Source organism: Agelaius tricolor, unplaced genomic scaffold, assembly GCF_023055355.1.
Source record: "Agelaius tricolor isolate 1412-34295 unplaced genomic scaffold, bAgeTri1.0.p SCAF_7, whole genome shotgun sequence".
NCBI lineage: Eukaryota > Metazoa > Chordata > Aves > Passeriformes > Icteridae > Agelaius > Agelaius tricolor.
In genome coordinates, this window is record NW_027269267.1 from 48,019,846 (window position 1) to 48,038,995 (window position 19,150).

The 19,150-nt window shown below is 36.6% G+C and overlaps 1 protein-coding gene across 4 annotated transcripts in view; it reads left to right on the forward strand.

Annotated features, from left to right (window-relative positions):
* KLHL1 (kelch like family member 1) overlaps positions 1 to 19,150 on the forward strand; it is a 192,201-nt gene that overhangs the window by 133,099 nt on the left and 39,952 nt on the right. For all 4 annotated transcript variants that reach the window (XR_011679785.1, XR_011679786.1, XM_071431099.1 and 1 more), the window contains exon 6: positions 4,288 to 4,474. Coding sequence is in view for 2 of the 4 variants with exons in the window: in XM_071431099.1 (XP_071287200.1) it covers positions 4,288 to 4,474 (187 nt within the window). In the remaining 2 variants the exon portion in view is untranslated. The remainder of the gene's footprint in view (positions 1 to 4,287; positions 4,475 to 19,150) is intronic.

Below are 19,150 nucleotides of genomic sequence, written 5' to 3' on the forward strand. Positions count from 1 at the left end.
TTAAAACTTTTGCATGTGCTGAGTATTTAATTTTGGCACGCAGGGAGTACTTTCTCACTTTGTTCACTTTTATAGCCCTGATTTCTGTCCTGGAGGAATTACCCATGTTTTTTTCACTTTAGTGGTAGGAACCCGATAGTGTTTTGTCATATCCCCTTTTGGACAATTAGTGTGTCTGAGGCACATATCAAGGTGGAATCTGAGGTTAGTTCATCCTGACTGAGTGAATATTGTCACGCCTTGCACTTTTCACAAGATAGAAAGTTTTATCTAAATAACCAGGAGGTGTTCTTTGCCTCTTCAGAAGTATAAGGTCATTACAGAATCTTTGGTGAGGCAGCTCTTTGCTTCTTCCATTGCCTTATAGTCTCTCCCAAGAGTGGAGTAAAGGAAAAAAGTGGTCTTTTTCTTTCCAGGTAGGTGGAAACTGTTTCCCTAGTGGTGGCTGAATTTCATCCTAGATGACACAGGGTAGAAAGGGACCAGTTCCATCTCTCAGATGATCGATTATGTAGAATATGTGTGACTTTGCTTAAGGTCATTCAAATCAAGTATTCAGATTCCCACAATCATAGCTGCAAATCACTGGGATAACAGAGAGGCTGGGGGAGATCTGTCAGGAAGCAACAAATGCAGAGCTGCTCATCAAGGAAGGAAGGAAAGAAGGAGGCAGCTGAAGGTAAGAGCAAGGCAGGCAGCAATCGGTGCTGTCCTGTGGTGCACCCAGAGTCGGTCACTGAACCAGTACCCAACTACTCCTTTTTTCTCATTAGACATTTTCCTTTTGGCAGTACTTGAGTGCTTTGCACTCTAGATCTCAAACTGAATGTGCTTTACTGAGTTGAAACATGCCTGCTCTCTGCAGCGTGGTGCTAGAAGTCATTTGGAAGTACATCTAAGAAAGGACTTTTGGGGGGTTTTAATTGGGAAAAAATGAGAAATGTGATGACACAAAGTGGGAAAAAATTATCAGGATATTGCTAGTCTGAGAAGTTCTAGCAATGGTAAAGTTAACTATGCTGGCACTGATACTGTAGTCTTTTGAGAAGCTACAGCTCTGTGAATTTCCACATTACAAAGCCCAGCAATATTCAGTTAGTATTAGATACAATTCTCTCCTAATGATTTATGTCATAGACATGGAAGAGCAAGCTGAACATAATATGGTTTCCAGGGAAACATCCTTATTAACTGAATTTCCTGATCAAGTGCATCCTGATTTAATAAAAATATATTGATTGTTGTGACATAATCAGGAAAGATAACTATGGAGTAAAAAAACTTTGACGCAGATTACTGAAATTTAGACAACAGGAAACAGCTTTATATAACTTCTGATTTATAAATAGTAGCTTCAATTTAGGTTTTGGGTTTTTTTTCGTTTTTTGGTTGGTTTTTTTTTTTTTTCGTTATTCACAACTTCTAGTCTTTAGAGGATTCAGAAATACAGTGTTTATCACAAGTTAGCCCATGTTCTAAAAAATTTAATAGAAGGAATGATTAATTTTTTTAAGGGACATGAACAAATGTTTCTGTCCACTTTTAAGTTTTTATTTGAATTTTTTCTGGTTTTTTTCCCATTTTCTATTAATTTTAAGGTGAATTTTTAACTTGAAAGAAAAAGAGATTCAGCTTTTATTTGTGGTTGGTGAATTAAGCCTCAGAATTTTGGGACAGAACAGTGTTCACAGATTATTTCTTCTTTATTTGAAACACCTGGCAACTCAGTTGAAAGATTTCAAAGATAAATATTTGCTTTAAGAGCCTAAGCCTTTCTGGGTAAAGGAGTAGTGGTCTAAAAAGAAATCACTGATATTATTGTTTGATTTTGATCCTGACTGATATAATAAGCTTGCCATAAAAACCTTTGTCATCAATTTAATTAATTCCATTAAGCATTAGAAAGTCTATGTAACTTAATAGTACCTCAAATTTGTGCAGAGAAAACTGGTAATTTGATTTCTTACTTCTCTTGTGCCTGTATTCTATTTAGTTAATGTTGACAGAGTACTCTGTTTGGTTCTGTAGTCCTAAATGTGTGTTAAATCATTTTGCAGTCATCCTACCTAAAATCTGGACATGATTTGTCTTCAGATCTTTGATTTTCTAGTCTATTGAGCAGTGTGCTGAACACTGTAAAGGAAAAAAATCAAAAAATGAATATATGAAAAATCTTAAGATTATGAGATAAAAAATAACCTAGTGTTATGAAATATACCTATCATGCCTTTTTATAAACATAATTTTAATATTCTTATTTAGTAATATTAATTGAATAATAACCAGAACAGGCACACAGAAATACACAGAAACCTTTATCAAAGAATCATAGAGTAGTCAAGACCCTTGAAGATCATCTTGTTCCAGCCTCCCTACCAAGGGCAGGTGCACCTTCCACTAGATCAGGTAGCTCAAAGCCCCATTCAGCCTGGTCTTGAACACCTCTGTGGGGACCCTAAGAGGCATCCCCTGAGTTAGGGGACACAAGCCACTCCTTCCCAACTCCTGCAATTTTACACCTCCAGGGGTGTGGCATCCACAATTTCTCTGGACAACCTCTTCCAGTGCCTCACCACCCTCAGAGAAAAAAAAAATTCTCCTTATATCAAATTTAAAGCTACTCTCTTAATTTGAAACCATTCCCTCTAGTCATGTCACTGCATGCTCTTGTATATTAGTCTTGCTTCATCATTCCTGTAAATTCACTTGAGATACTGGAAGGCTGCAATTAGGTCACTCTAAAGCCTTCTCTTTTCCAGGCTGAACAATCCTAATTCTCTCAGTCTTTCCTCATAGGAGAGCTGTTCCATCCCTCTAATCATCTTGGTGGCTCTCCCCTGGACTCTCTCCCACAGGTCCATGTCCTTCCTGTGCTGGCAGCCCCAGAGCTGATGCAGCCCTGCAGGTGGGGTCAGAGCAGAGCAGGGGGGCAGAGTCCCCTCCCTGTCCCTGCTGCCCACGCTGCTTTGGATGCAGCCCAGGACACGTTTGGCTCTCTGGGCTGTGAGTGCCCATGGCTGGGTCATGCCCAGCCTCTCACCCACCAGCACCCCCAAGCCCTTCTGGGCAGGGCTGGTCTTGAGCTGTTCATCCCCCATCCTGTGTTGATACTGGGGGCTGTAACATCTATCTATTGCCTTTCTTTCAGCCATCAACTCATTTCATGACTAATACCTAAAATCAGAAGCAGACAACAGCTGTCTACATGCGCCAGCTGTTAATATTTCAGATGTCACAGAAAATGTGTTATCTGCCAAAGGCTGACAGATTGACAAAGGACATTCAAGCTTCTTCTGCAGCCATTGAAGTCCAGATGAAATAGCTGAGAGCTCTTAAAAGGAATCTAGCTTCCTCTCTTTAGGCAACTGCAAAACAATTTGCATATGATTGCATATATATGTCTGAGGGAAGACATCCTTAGATTCCAGGAATGAGCTGCTTCTGCTTGCTGGCCTTTAGCTGCTTCTCTGAATATTATTTGATCTCTCAGATAAATGTTCTATGATATCTAGAAATTTACTGCACTGTACAGATATGCTCTTATATGCAATTAAATCCTGCTCTAATTTGGATGTCTGGCAGATATGGCACAAAATCTGGATGAGCATTGCACTCTTCTGGCCAGACATCAGTGAGATCACAGAATCAGAGAATGATTCAGGTGGGAGCAGGCCTCAGGAGTGCTACAGTCCAACTCCTGGTCAGAGCTAGGTCACTTGTGAGGTTAACCTAGATTGTATAATTCAATGGGATCTTGAAAACTTACATGGTAATCTACAACATCTCAAAAGCTGGTAGATACATGTATGTAGGCAAGTGAATCAAACACAACATTTACAACTTGCAGCCTCCTTCTTTGGAATCACAATAGACTATCCTTGCACCTGTATGAACTGAACATTGTTCAGGTGGGAACATTGTTTTTGTTTGGTTTTAAAAATAAGGAATGTTCCTGCAAAGAGATGCCTTCTGTGTTCTTTCAGTGTTGTGCTGGAAACCATTAAAAATAAGTCAACCTACAAGACGCTATTTAGTTTTTTTCAAAGCCTTCAGTAAAAGATTAGTAAGATTGTAGTCTTAAGGGCTGGTGAAACACTGGCCTTAAAATCCTTTAAAAATCAACTATTTCATTTTCTCTCTGTGTTCCAAGAAAACATAGCCCTGTAAAACTGTGTGTTCTAGAATGAAGAAATATACTTGTGACATCCATTTGTATTTGTCTCTCATTGATAGTATTGCTTTTCTAGGAATTTCTTGGCTGTTTTATTCACTTACTGTCATTCACAGATATTGGCTGACCTGGAAAACCATGCACTTTTTAAGGATGACCTAGAATGTCAGAAGCTTATTCTGGAAGCCATGAAATATCATCTTTTACCAGAAAGAAGAACTCTTATGCAAAGTCCAAGAACTAAGCCTAGAAAATCTACAGTTGGAACACTTTACGCTGTTGGAGGAATGGATAACAACAAAGGTATTATAGGATATTTGTTGCTTTATGAGTTATACTTCATATTTTCTTTGTCAGAAAATGGTGACATAACTTTCTATTGCAAGATTGGTGGGGAGATGTCTAAATCAATCAAGAAATGTTGCCAAGATTTTGGTCCAGTGAAAATCTCCTGATATTTAAGGAGAAGCATAATACAGTTAGAGAAAAGAAACTGAGTTTTGAGTTCAATCTTTGTTCAAAATTATTATAATTTTCAGAAAGAAATTTAACAAAAAAGCTAGAATGGTAGTAGTATACCTTAGTTATAGTTTTCTAGAATTTGTTTATCCTTTTTAAGTCCAAAACTTCTCTCAGTTTTTCTAACCTTTGATAAAAGGCAGCTTGATATGCAGTGTATTTGATCCTTAAGTAATTGTCTGGGATATTAATGATGATTCATGGGTCTTCCAATGCAGAAATTTTTAAGTCTTCTAGAGAGAAAAGATAACTAGCTTCAGCTAGATTGCTAGTTTGTCAGCAGATAAAGGAAGATAAAATTGTACCCATTTTTCTATGAAGTAGGAAAAAGTGGAAAATTTATTAAAGCATTTTGTAATCATTTGTTTGGAATAAGAGTTATGATGATAGGTTGTGCTTTCATTTCTGGTAAATTTAATCCACTGTTTTCTTGAATGGAGTGAAACAAAATACTTGAACTAAAAGCTAGCTATATTACAAGTTTATATACTCAAAAAGGCTTTATTTTTTTTTTGGTGATATTCGCTAACAATTCTGCAGCATTTAAATTTTCATGTCCATATTTAGACTGAAGACTATACCTTCAGGAACAAAAAATAAACTGTACTTTTAAAAAGTATAGTATAAAATTATATCTTTAGTATTTCCCAACTCTTAGTCTAGGTGCTGTTGTTAAAGTTGTTTCACTAAATAGCTGTGACAATATTGTTTGCAAAATTCCATGGCATGTTTTTTTCCCATAAAGTTGTACCAGTGATTAGAATGTATGACATCTGTGCCTGTGTGCAAATAAATGGGTAGCATCAAGAGAAATATGACAAGCAAGTTGAGGCAGCTTCATGCTTTTGAAATGAAGTTGTGCCAGGGGAGGTTTAGCTCAGATACCAGGAAAAGATTCTTCACCCAAAGGGTGATTGGGCACTGGAAGAGCCTCCCCAGGGAAGTGGCTACATCACAAAGTCTGTCTGACTTCGAAAAGTGTTTGGAAAATGCTCTCAGTCACATGGTGTGACTCCTGGGGATGTCTCCTGTGCAGGGTCAGGAGTTGGACTGGATGGTCCTTGTGGGGCCCTTCCAACTCAGCTTATTCTGTAGCTATGTGACTCTGTGACTGTGCTTCTGCCCTTCAACCCCATTTTCTTAAGGCCCCCCCATGGAATAGAGTCTATTTCTGGGATCCCATAATGACACCCTTCTGCAGTGAGTCTTGAGGAGGGCCACAAAGTTGATCAGAGCACTGGAGCACCTCTCCTGTGAAGGCAGGCTGAGAGACCTGGGACTGTTCAGCACAGAGAAAAAAAGGGCTCCAGGGAGACCTTATAATAACCCACCTTCCAATACCTAAAAGAGCCAACAAGAGAGCTAGTGACAGTTTTTACAAGGCATGTAGTCATAGCACAAGGGGCAATGACTTCAAACTGAGGTTGTAGGTTCAGATCAGACATTAGGAAGTAATTGGTTACTGAGGGTGGTGGTGAGATACCGGTGCATGTTGCCCAGAGAAGTTGTCCCATGCCTGGAAGTGTTCAAGGCCAGGCTAGATAAGGCTTTGAGCAATATGGTCTAGAGAAAAGTATCCATATCGTGGCTCAGGGGTTGGAACTAGATGCTCTTTTGTGTTTGAAGGTCCCTTCAATCCCAAACTGTTCAATGATTCTATGGCAATAAGAAATTGTTGATGAAAGAACCAATACATACATATATATATATAAAAATTATGTGTATAATTATATAAAAAATTGTGTAGCTAAATGTTAGTCATGGATGTGCAGAGAACATTGTCTTTGGATGATAAAATGCAAAGACTGTTTCCTCTTACTTACCACAAATTACAATAAACACAAGGATTCAGGTAGGAAATGACCCAATAATAAATCCAATTTGGGTGCAGCTGTATTTGTTCTCATTTACTATTAATATCTGTTTCTCAATAAAAATACAGAGATATTTAGGATGACAGCACGAGGCAAAGCCCCATTACCACATCAAGACACAGCCTATTTTGCAGATTCAGGTCAGGCAGAGGCAGTTAATTTCTGTAGCAGCAGGAGAAAACACACAGCAACAGAGGTTCAGCCCTCTGTTGCTGCAATCTCTGACTGAAAACTAGCAGGACTTTTACACATTTACAGCAGATAAAAACTGCTTTGAGAATGGGCTGGTATGGCAGAGGAGCATCTGCATAGCAGGAGCCTGTGTTACTGCTGATGCAATATGTATTCCCAGCAACCCAGGCTCTGCAGCTGTGCTGTCTCAGCTTGCATCTGTTCAGCTCATCCCTCTTGTGATCCTGCTGTGTTCTTGACTAGCTTTTATGCCCAGTGAATCTTGATTCCACACATCCATTTAGGAGACCTGAGTGCTCTTTGCCTGCTTTGAAGAGGCACTGAGTTCATAAAGTGAGCCTGGGCTGGGAGATGATGCTGATACTATATTATCTCTCCTAAAGAATTAGTAATTTGTTTTTTCCCCCACAATTTTCTTCACTGAAAGACTGATAGGGATGGTTGAAATTCACAATGATGTATTTTTAATACTTCTTCATGTTTGCTACCAAATGTGAAACTGTTGCAAATAATTGGCTGAGTTAGACAAATTAGTAATTTATTAACTAGCATATAAAATAGTGGCTAAGTGCAAATATTATGAAAGCATTTGAAGGTTATATGGCTCATCACATAAAAAGTAGCCTAGCATACTAAGTTTGTTTTGAAGCCTCTTCTATAATTATCTTCCTTTCCATAAAAATGAAGTGATTATTAAACTCCAGCAAACAGCAACTGGAATTTTGCCTGATGTAAGAAATTAATGCAGCATAGTACTAAATGGATAGAAAGGAAAGCATCAAAGTTAGATGGATTTGTAATTTTCATTTCCTAGACAAACTAAAAGAATTTAAATCTCTTTTTCCACACACCTTTACTTATTTCTTAATTTAATTTTAAGGGCACATATAAGAAACACATTTTCTTGGTATGTCTGCATTAATGGAATGGGATGCATTAATAGATTGTGGGTATGTGCTGCTGACAATGTTCCATTTACTTTACCCATTAATATCATCACACTGACTTCTCTAATTTGGATTAGCAATATTTAATCATGTAATAGTATACAGAAGTCCACAAATAGAGGAGGATGATTGACTGAAAAAAATGAGTAATTGCAAGAAATGGACATACAGGAATTTTTAGGAATGATTAAGCTTTGACTTCCTACAGCCATACTGGAAACCCAAATATAGAGCAGAAGGCCAAATGGTAGAACATGATGTATACGGTCTATCTTAGATGGTGCTATGGATTTTGAGCAGGAAAATATGCAGCAAATGGAGATTGGTATCAGTAATCAAGCAATGTTGTAATGATGTCAGAATGCTGATTAATTTCTCCTGAGGTGTTTTAACCTGTCTCACTCTAGGTAGTAGTTGGAATAATAAGGGAAAAGGAGAACTTGCAGAAAAAGAAAATAAAGGTGTTACAGTAACCATTATCCAAAACACTGGTATGTATTATTTTTGGAATAGCCCTAGACTAGCTCCTCAAAGCCCTAGATTAGTTATTTGTTTACTGAATCCCAGTCTTTAAATAAATACAAGGGAAAAAGTAATGAAAAGTTGCATGAGCAAGAAACTCTTCCATAAAAATGTAGTAGGTCATTTCAAAAAGTGATGGAATAGTCAATTTACCGAAGCACTGATATTATATATGTGTTTTGCATTAATCTTAAGACTAGACATAAAACCTGCTGCCAAAAGTACCCTGGTGGTAAACAGGTAATGTTCATCATTAAGCTATATCAAGCAATAATAAAAGTTCTTTTATTATTTTATATATACCTTTTAAAAAGATCTCTTCTATTGCCGCAGATATATTAAAAAAATGAACCTTTTGAAATGTGAAATTGAGGCCTCCAGTCATTGTTCTTTATACACCCATGTTGCATATTTTTCCTTTTCTTTAATGTATTTTAAATCATTGCAATAATCCTCTTTGCTCCACAATTACAATTTTTCAAATGTTGTTTATTACCCACACACACACACACACACACACACACACATATATATATATATAAAATAATTTCACAGGAATGCCATCTAGCATAGCTATATGAAGTTACTCTTGTTCTAGTGAATTTTGGAGATGTCCGTGGTTTTTTTCTGGACTTTTTTAGTTTTGATTTTTGTTTTGTTTTGTTTCATTTTGTTTCTAGCAAGAACATTTCTCAAAACAGATTTCATTTAAAATTTATTTTAAATTTATATTTTTTCATTCTCATATAGGCATATTTTTTTAAATGCTGAAAGAAATATTCAAAAACCTATGGTAAATACTGTAAAAAAGGGGCAAAAATAGGGAAAGATCATGTGTTTCCTCTTAGGTAGTTCTTCCAGCTTCTTGAGATATATGTATGAGTTGTCTGTGACTTGAATCTGCCTTATTCCTCTTCAGTTTAGTAGGAATTTGTTAAAAATAGAATAAAAAAAAACATTAAGAAGAAGAAAATGAAATTTACCAAGATTGTTATATGACATTTTGCACGTTGTAAAAATTGCTACAAACCACTTTGTCTTCACATACATAAGACGTTTGGCAGCATTCATTAGCTATCCATTTGATGCACAAAACTATCTTGAGTAAACATCTTATCTTCATCTTACTTGCATTTTCATTCTAAATATGCAACGTACAGTAACAGTGTTTAATTTTCAGAATGTGGGTGCCTAATGTCCTGTATTTGTATAATACATAAACAACAAAATCTACTTATGAAGACTATTTTCCTTTAAAAGAAAGAAAAGTCCAAAGTGTTTATTTCTGAATATTTCTCCTTGATGTGCTTTTTGAAAAGTTTTATATAAATATGCATACTTTGTAAGTATACTTATGTATGTGCATATATCAGCCCTGGTCTGACTCCAGGAGCGGCCCCTGTCAAGCAGGGACATAAACAAACATTCTGTTGTTACCCACTGCATAAACAGATGTTCACAAAAGAACTGAGAAGTGAGAACTTGATGGTCCTTCTTGCAATCCTACTCTTTTTATTGATAACATCACATATATGTCATTACCACTCCTCTGTATGAGTTTCTTCTGACTTTGGTGCTAATTTGTTTTCACCGGTGTTTTCCATGAGGACATTTCTTATCTTAAAGAATCTTAAAGAATGTATTCATAGCCTTAAAATACCTCAAAAGCACAATAAGCCAAAATAAATTGTGCCTCTGACATTCAAAGCAGCTGTCAGTATACCACTTTTTTATTTAGACACCTACAGTTTTTCTCTGAAATCTTGTCTGCTCTCTTTAAGCAGCAGTTCTATGTCAGCTAACAACTGCAGTGTTTTCAAGTATCAGAAGTGAGCAATTTTGCTGAGATAGATGTGAAGGAGCAGTGAAGGGTACTGGGGTTGTTAAGGCTGCAGAAAAGGAGGCTCTGGAGAGATATTATCACTCTGTACCACTACCTGAAAGGAGTTTGTGCAAGGTGGGAGTCAGTGTCTTTTCCCCAGTAACAAGCAATACAGCAGGAGGTAATTACACCAAATATCACCAGCAGAGGCTATGACTGGACATTAGGAAAAATTCTTTGTGGTGAAAGAGTTGACAAGATTGGAACAGGCTGCCCAGTGAAATGGTTGAGTCTCCATCCCTGGAGGTATTTGAAAGCTATCTAGATGCAGCACAGAACGACAAGGTTTTGTGGTTCACTCAGCAGTGCTGGGTTAAGGGCTGGCAATCTTTTCCAACCAAAATGAGTCTATGGTTTTGTGTTTGCTCAGTTCCACGTAGTATACTTCACGATTCTTTCTTTAGTTTCTGGAATTCATCTTTCAAAATATTGGCCCATTTAAAGGGTTTTTTTTAAATATAAAAATGTGTGTTGGCATAATCCAGTGTTTTCCTAGACATTCTCTAGTTAGATATGGAAGACGTTGGAAATGGAAAGCAATTTACCTTAAATCTAAAATGCACTAATAAACAAGTAACATTCCCGTAGCTTTAGGTCAACATTGTACCAATGACCTGTTTTCCTTTTTCGTGCTTTCTGGAAGACTCAACAGGAAAATGATAATGGAACATATAAACAGAAAGAACAACACAGAGAAGTATACTCTTGTTGGAGAAATCAAGATAGCATAGTAATGTCATCATGGTGGATTTTCATGAGAAAATTAGAATACCAGAATAAGTGGCAAGCAGGCCATGCAGAATGAATAAGTAAAATTTTCAGTGCCTGTATTGCAAATATGCATTGAAACTCACTTTTCCTTATATGTTCCGAAAAGATGTTATTTAGCTGTGGGGAAAAGAAAAATCCACTATTTTTTAAAACAGAAAACCAGACAATGGATTTTGGGAGAATTGGTTTATCTTTTGCAGAAATGCATACTTTTTAATATAGCCCAGGAATTCATTATTGAATATATGCTTGATAAAGTAAAAGAGAGTTTTACACACTGATTTTTAGTGTGATTCACACAATACTAAACAGAAAATGAACTGTTTCAAGAAATATCAATCAATCAATCTATCTATCTATCTATCTATCTATCTATCTGTCTATCTATATCTTATATTTAGCTAGCAACAAAACATCCTGGAGAGAGAAACCATAATTAATGAAACAGCAGGAATTAACCTCATGAGGTTCAATACGGAGAAGCACAAAGTGCTATGTCTGTTCCTGATAGGAACAACCTCTGGAACCAGTGTAATTTGAGGGCCACCCAGCTGGACAGCAGCTTGGCAGAAAAGTGCCTGAGATCATTTTGCCCCAAACATCTTCCTAACAATTGTTCAGATATTTGGAAACAGCAAAATTGCACCTGCAGATTTGATCCCTGGGAAGAGATCTAGGGATCTCTTCAGCAGAGGAAGCTGTACAGAGCAGCCACCCTCTCCATCCACTGTCTGCTCCCTGGGAGCCCTTGCATGAGAATTTTAAAGCGTGTGCTGCAATGAAAGAGGAAGATATGAGGGGAATTTTTTTCCATTTTCATTTGCTTTTGGTTTCTCTTTAAGGCACCGAGAAAGATATGCCTCAATACTCACTGCAGAGGTGAGAGTTGTTTCCAGAGAATTTACCCCCAGCAGGTGGTACCACAAGAGGTCACTTTACATGCCTCACTACTAAGACAATGCTCTGCATCTCTTTGAGAACTGAGCTACATCAAGAATAAGGAAACAGTCTTTTCCTAGGTAGTTATCGGAAAAAAAAAGATGGGTAAAATACCAGTATTTGAGGTTTAAATCACCCTCTATCCCTTCTCTTTTCAGTCATCAAATTGCTTACCTCTTCCTCACTCTGGTCATATCTCACTGGAAATACTGGTCAGTCCTTTAAGAGCATCTCAGACAGGTGATGAAAGGACAGGAGCCTCTCTCCTGTGAAGAAAGGCTGAGAGATTTGGGACTGCTCAGCCTAGAGAAGAGATGGCCTCCAGAGGTCCCTTCCAGCCTCAACCGTTCTGCGACTCTGCAACATGTTAGTGTAATTGTAGAGTAAAAGTAGAGCCTGGCTAATTACTTCACCAGAGGAATATAAAATACACTGGCTAATCACTAATGAGATAATTAAATGTATAAATCACACTAAAATTCTCTTCTCGTCCAGTTCTTATAAGTATTAACATGATTACTTCCTTCTTTTCACTCCTATGATTTTCAATATGTTCCAAAACATTCAGTCTCATTGGCTAATTAGCAGTTTAAGTACTCTGATTTAGCAGAGAATTTCAGAATAAAAAAAAAAAAACAAAAAACCCAAAAAAACCCATCCATATTTTAACACCATCTGGTACTTTTTCAGTACTTATTTTACACCACTAAATTTCTGGGGTTTTTTTTCAGTGTAATTATCTTCTGAAACTGCTGATTCATTTATAGTTTGAAACATAAAGAAGATCGTGAAGTGACTTATTCTGGAGCCTCCATGGCTTCAAATGTGAGAGAAGAGCAAAAGTTATCACACAGAAGATAAATTTTATAATCCCACAAACTTTTTACCTTGTCAATCTGTTGCCCTGGAATTCACACCTGTTGGTACAAACGATGGGATTATGCAGACAGTGCAAGAGGGTTGTGCATCATGGATTTGTAAGGGGGATTATTATCCCAAGAACAGCCCTGTGTTCCTCCTAATTACTTCCCTGCAACTTACTCTATTGTCTGAAATTTCCAGTGCAGATATCTTATCACCTAAAAAAATAACCAAAACAACCCCCCCCAAAAAAAACCAAACCAAAGCAAAAAAAAAATGAAAAATCCCACCTTTGTGTGTGAGCTAGAGAAGACACATGCCTGGCAGATGGATAACTTAGAGAACCTCTATACTATCAGAAACCTTAGCTTTTTCTGTACACTAGCCAATTTCTGTACCCTGATGGCCAAAGTTTCATTAATGGTTGTCACTACTGGTATTGGCTTTAGAGTAAACCACCACAAATTCTGAATCTTGCTCTGTAAATAGCTCAGATCCAGAACCCTCAACAGCCATTGTGGGTACGGCTTGAAAAATGCTGCCATCTCCCAGTGTAGTCCTCCAGCTCTATCTTGCACCTTCAGCCACCTCACAAATCTCCTTGTCGAATTCTAGGAAATGGTCCAGAAGCCTCTATTGTCAAGCACAAGAACATCCAAGTAAGCTTCAGTAGAGCTTTCACCTTACTTTAATACTCTGAACTGGAAAACCAAATAAACACAATTATTTTTTTAAACTACAGATGGCACCATATAGAATCCAAGCAGCATTATCTGGGTCACACCTGTAAAGATTAGGAATAGCACCCTGTGCAGTGGGTTTACCTTAAAGGGGAGTAATTGCATCAAAACAGAATCTCCCATGAGCTGAGCTAAGGGCTAAGCAGTGTGGATGAGCATCTCTACATCTATAATGCAAAATAATGAAAGAAGGCTGAGGGTTATGGGAAACTGGTACTGTTGCAGCACCAAACTGCTCAGTTCACATTATTTAACCAAATCATGATCAAAGAAGCTTATTGATTTAGTATGGCACATAATGAACTCCCAACCAGATGAACCATGTGCTTAGAATCAGTATCAATCATGCAGTAGATAAATTGCAATACTAGACACTTGCAAAATATTACGTCTTTAAATTACTTAATGTTCTTCGTGACCAAATCCCTCAAGGTTCTAGTTGCAGACCCACATGTACATAGACACACAAACATAGATACACAGCTTGTGTAGGTCACCATCACCTGCTCCACACTGGTGAGAGCTCCAGTGGGTGCACACCCCTCCTGCAGAGTATGTAGTTCCCCTAGAATTTGCATTTGTCCACATGTGGAACTTTTGTTATTATTGTTACCACATTATTTGCAGAATTTTCAGTGGGAACAGAACTGTTTTAAAAGAAGAGGCATGAAGTTGTTGTTGAGCAAAGGTAGACTATCATACTGCATGGCATAAATCATTAATAAAAGGAGCTTTTGTAAGTTTTAGACTACATAAAAATATAAAATAAATCATGAATGTTTTCTGTAATAATACATAACCCTATATTGTAAAACAAAGTGCATAACGTCAAAGACATTGCCTAAAATCACTGCTGAAAAGCTGTCAGTTCTGATACTCTCAGAAATATAAAGATTTGTGGGAAAAACTTGTACTGGTTTTAGAGAATTCTGCTTGTGTAGAATAATTAAAAATGCCAAGAGGTTCACTGATTTCATATCACTATATGGAAAATCCTTCTGACATTTTAATACATGTTTTCACTAAAAACAAAAGTGAGATTCTTTTTGTGTATGTGTTATACATTTTTGGAGTGCTTAAAGGAATTTATAGCAGTCTTATTATAGAGTAATGAACTGCTACCCTATGCTACCATTTTCTGTGTAGCTCTTTCTTTACCAAAATAATCTCCATGGTATCTGCATCAGTAACCTCCTTAGGTCACGTTCGTTCCACTTCAGTCACCATCTTTTCAGTTCAAAATGTAATGTTGCAGATCACTAGATCAAGGTCATCATTTTGTGCCTACTCACAGCAGCATCTCTAAATCTTGGACAAAATGATCAGAGTACATGTCAGCAACAGCTTTAGTTATAGCAAAATCAGCAGAAAGTCTTACAGAGAAAAAAAAAAAAGAAGTAGAATTTTTCTGATGATAAATGTAGAACTCCTACCCTTCTTCAGGGGTTTAAATACTAAATCACTCTACCAATAAGGGGGGAAAATAGGGTATTTTATGTGGAAATGTTTACACCGAATACAAAGACAGTTGAACAAGTGGAATATGTTTGGCATTTTCATCTGCTTCTGAAACAATTTTCACGTTGCTTATATGAAAAGTCCTGCATTTATACGCAGCTAAAATAAATAAGTTGCATTCATAGCCTCAGACAATCTTCATTACTTCATGTAGCAAATGTCAGCTTGTTCAAAAATACTTAAAAATATCTTTGAAGGACAAGTTTCTAGGTATTTTTGTGTTTGACTTAAAATATTGAGTTGCAAATAATATTGGTATCCAAATTATTCTTTTTCACTCATTGACCTTGCTGTATTATTAGTCTTCAGTCATCAAAACTGCAAAATATGTGAGAGTGTCAGTAAGGTTTCTACAAAAATCTTGATTTATAAGTCATTAGCAAGGAACTGAAATATGCTTAATTTTAGAAATAGACAAAGTTTAAGAGAAGATAGAGTATCATTTGAAGGGTTTCACCAAAACAATTTCACACATTCATGTGCTTCAAAATAGCAACAAAACTAAAGAAATAGAAATTTGTATTTAGTGCAATGGTGTCCTGCTTTGTAGATAAAGATGAAATCATGAGAGCTAGTACCTTAATGTTTCATCAGAAACATGGAGTGGTAGGATTGTCTTCATCCCTTCTGCATACACAGAGGAATTGTCAGCAGCAGTTGGACATTAATACAAAATTAACCTGATCATCTATGGCATTTCATTTCTGAAGGTGTCTTTGTCTGTAGGACTCTCATTACTTCATAGACCTTGATTAATCAGGGTTTATAATGCCCATATGCACAATACACAGAACTAATTTAATTCAATGCCCAACTGGATCCTAAGTAGAATTTAACTTACAAAAAAAAAAAACTTAAAATGTGCCTAGAACATCAAGAAACATTATTATGTTCTTACCAGAAATTATTTGTGCTGCCACAGTCATGGAATAGTTTTTTTAATTTACTACACAATTTTCTTTATCATGCAAATAGCTATCAAATTAATTCTGTTTCACCTCACTATGTCTTTTTCATATATTCTCTCTTCAGTGCTACATCCTGAAATTAGTCAGTTCTAGAGTTCTGTCCATCTGAAAAACAGGAGTTTGTATGTGTATAGAGGAATTCTCTGGGTGTGTAGTACTTTTATTGTAAAATCTTCAATATTCTGTGTATTTTTCTTTCATCTTTACGATTTCATACCCACTATCTTAAAGACGATCTAGGAAGTAATTTATTTCCTCATTACCATTAGACCACTCAAAAAGCACTAGTGATACATCAGTGAAGGAAACAATAATTGAATAAATTGTAACATTTAATTTCATGTACTTTTTAATATTGTTTGTATTTTTATTTGGATCTATGTGTGTGTTATTTATTCTGTGGTATTCCATCTGTTTTGTTTTGTTGGAAAATGTGTCTATCTCTGCATAATCAGCAGATATGCTTCAGCTCAAAATGAATAATGAATTTTTCCTTTATTTATTTTATTCGTATCTTCACATTAGCCTGTATCTTCAATTTCCATAAATATATATATCAGTCACTTCCCAGTTGCTTCCTACCATCCTCATGTTCTTGGGAAATTGGATTTTCTGATTTTCTGAAACATGTAATCAGAATTACTCTGGTTTGTTCATGGGGATTAGACAAAAGTCCTTGTCTACAGATTTCTGACATTGCTAAGACATCCTTTCACAGCCCGTACAGACTGAGGCTGGCAGTATTAACCAACACAGCTCATTTCTTTGAGTTTGCACAGTTTGGAAGTTGCTTCTGTTAGGAGTTGGCTTGGTTGACTGCCACCCACTAGCTATGGTAGAGAGGAGAGGACTTTCTTATCTCAGCTGTCGTGTGATGCTACCAATTTTTGCTAGTCACTGGAGCCAGCATCTGGGTGAGTGACTGTTCCTCCACTGCACCACAGCATGATGGTTTAACAAACTAGATAATGATCTCACCTTACAAGTGATGAAAGTGAGTGGAGATAGGGTTCTGTCCCTCTCTCTGGTAGTTCCATGTGGGGTACTCTGTATTCTTTCCAGATCTGGCAGCTACTCATCATCCTGCAATGTAACTATTGATTATAAATTCACTGTGCTCAGCACTGGTGAGGCTGAACCTCAAATCCTGTGTCCAGTTCTGGGCCCCTCACTGCAAGAAGGACATTGAGATCCCAGAGTGTGTCCAGAGAAGGGCAGTGGAACTGGTGAAGGGTATGGGTATAAGTCTTGTGAGGAGTGGTTGAGGGAGCTGAGGTGCTTTAGCCTGGAAAAAAAAAAGAAGGCTCAAGGAAGAGCTTATCAGTCTCTACAATGTCCTGAAAGGACGTTGTGGCAAGGTGGGTGTCAGTCTCTTATCCCAAGTAACAAGTGATAGGACAACAGGAAATGGCCTCAAATTGCACCAGAGGAGGTTTAGATTGGAAAAATAGCTTCACTGAAAGTGTTATCAAGTGTTATTGGAATTGCCCAGGGAAGTGATGCCCAGGGAGGTATTTAATAGAAATGTAGATGTGGTGCTTGGGGTTTAGTAGAGGATTTGACAGTGCTGGGTTAAAGGGCGAATGATTTTAAAGGTCTTTTCCAACCTAAATGACTCTGCAATTTGACAATTCTATGATCCACTTAGACTTCTGACAATGACAGAACTTCTATGCAAAGTCATAAAATATAATCAGTTACTTAAATGCTAAAACAGATTTCCAAGAAATTTCCCCAAAACCTTAATGTTTATGAATTTCTTAGCTCTAGTAGCCTTATCATAATACAAATTTTTCTCAATATAGAATTAGCAGAAAAGGCTGTGTGAGAATGTAAGAATGACATTGCTGTCCTTTTGAATTAAGATTCCTAAAAAATGGGAAAACAGATATTTTGTAGTCCACTTAGTGACAGGAGATTTTAGCAAAAGTAGCTCAAAGGTATTGTCAAGATAAAGCAATGGCCTTGTTTGTGCTGTGTTTGATGCACCCCTGGATACTTTAGAGCTTCTGCTTTTATTCTGTTGCAGAGCAAATTTGTGATGTCAACATTTGGCATTGTAATAGTACTTTCATTCTAGACTATATGCAAATATATTCAAGCCATAAAATATATGATAGATGAAAAGTCAATATTTCAATATGGTATTGGTTTTATATAAACCGGAGGACTTGACTCTTAAATAGCTAAACTAATTTGTCTAGTAAAATCCTATTGGTATCAAGACTTGGCCTCCTCTCCTAGGTGCAGAAAATCTTTTTACTTTCAAGATCAAAACAATTGAGTTAAGAAAAGAAACCTATTCTTTTGTCAGAAATACCCAGTTTTCTTCCTAGGAAAGGTAGAAGTTTATTCTCTTTTAGTGTCTAAGTTGTGTGAATATATGACCATATGTATGGGAATGAAGCACAGTCTAAATATTATAAAAAAGAAATTCTCAAAAATCTCCAATTAAAGATATCCTAAAATCTCTGCTGATGATACCTTTCAGTTGTTCCACCAACTTTCTGTTTAAAGATTTTTCTATTTTGAGAGTCATTGCAGAGTCATTGCCATCAAAAGAATTACTGTTATTTAAGAGGTCTTTTCTTGTCTGAATTGCAGTCTAGAATGTATTATATTCATGTTCCCGAGAATAATGATTTTATAGGAACGACACCTATTTCATTTTGTGTGGGTGATTTTTGTCATTATTCTCATTCCCATTTCTATTGTTAGTATTATATTATTCTATCATCCTCATCCTAATCATCATTAGAAATTAGCAAGGCACCTTATTGGATAAACAGAATTTAAGCAGTCCAGGAACTCCTGGGTTAGGTTCTCAGTATGTAATATAATAAAATATTGGGGCAACCCAGACTTAGTCAATATTAGAAAATATGTAGCTGAGCATAATTCAGCCTGTTATACAAGTACAATTTTCTGAAATCAGAATGAGAAAACTTTTAAATTGTACTTTTTTCCATTGAAGTAAACAGCTTTACAGAATTCATGTGCTACAGGTCTAGATTTTAACACAAATAGATTCAACATATAAAACTTTATAACTTTATGAATATGCATCATTATAATATGCCCTGCACCATCTCCAAGAAACTGTATCAAATAAACTGTATATTTTGTTCTTTCAAACCTAAGTATTAATGAATTTACAGCTGTTTATTTTAAACTAGGATCAAAAAGATCTCTCTAAATTGAATGCAAAATTTGATTCATGTATCTTGTGGCTTAATAAAACTGGAA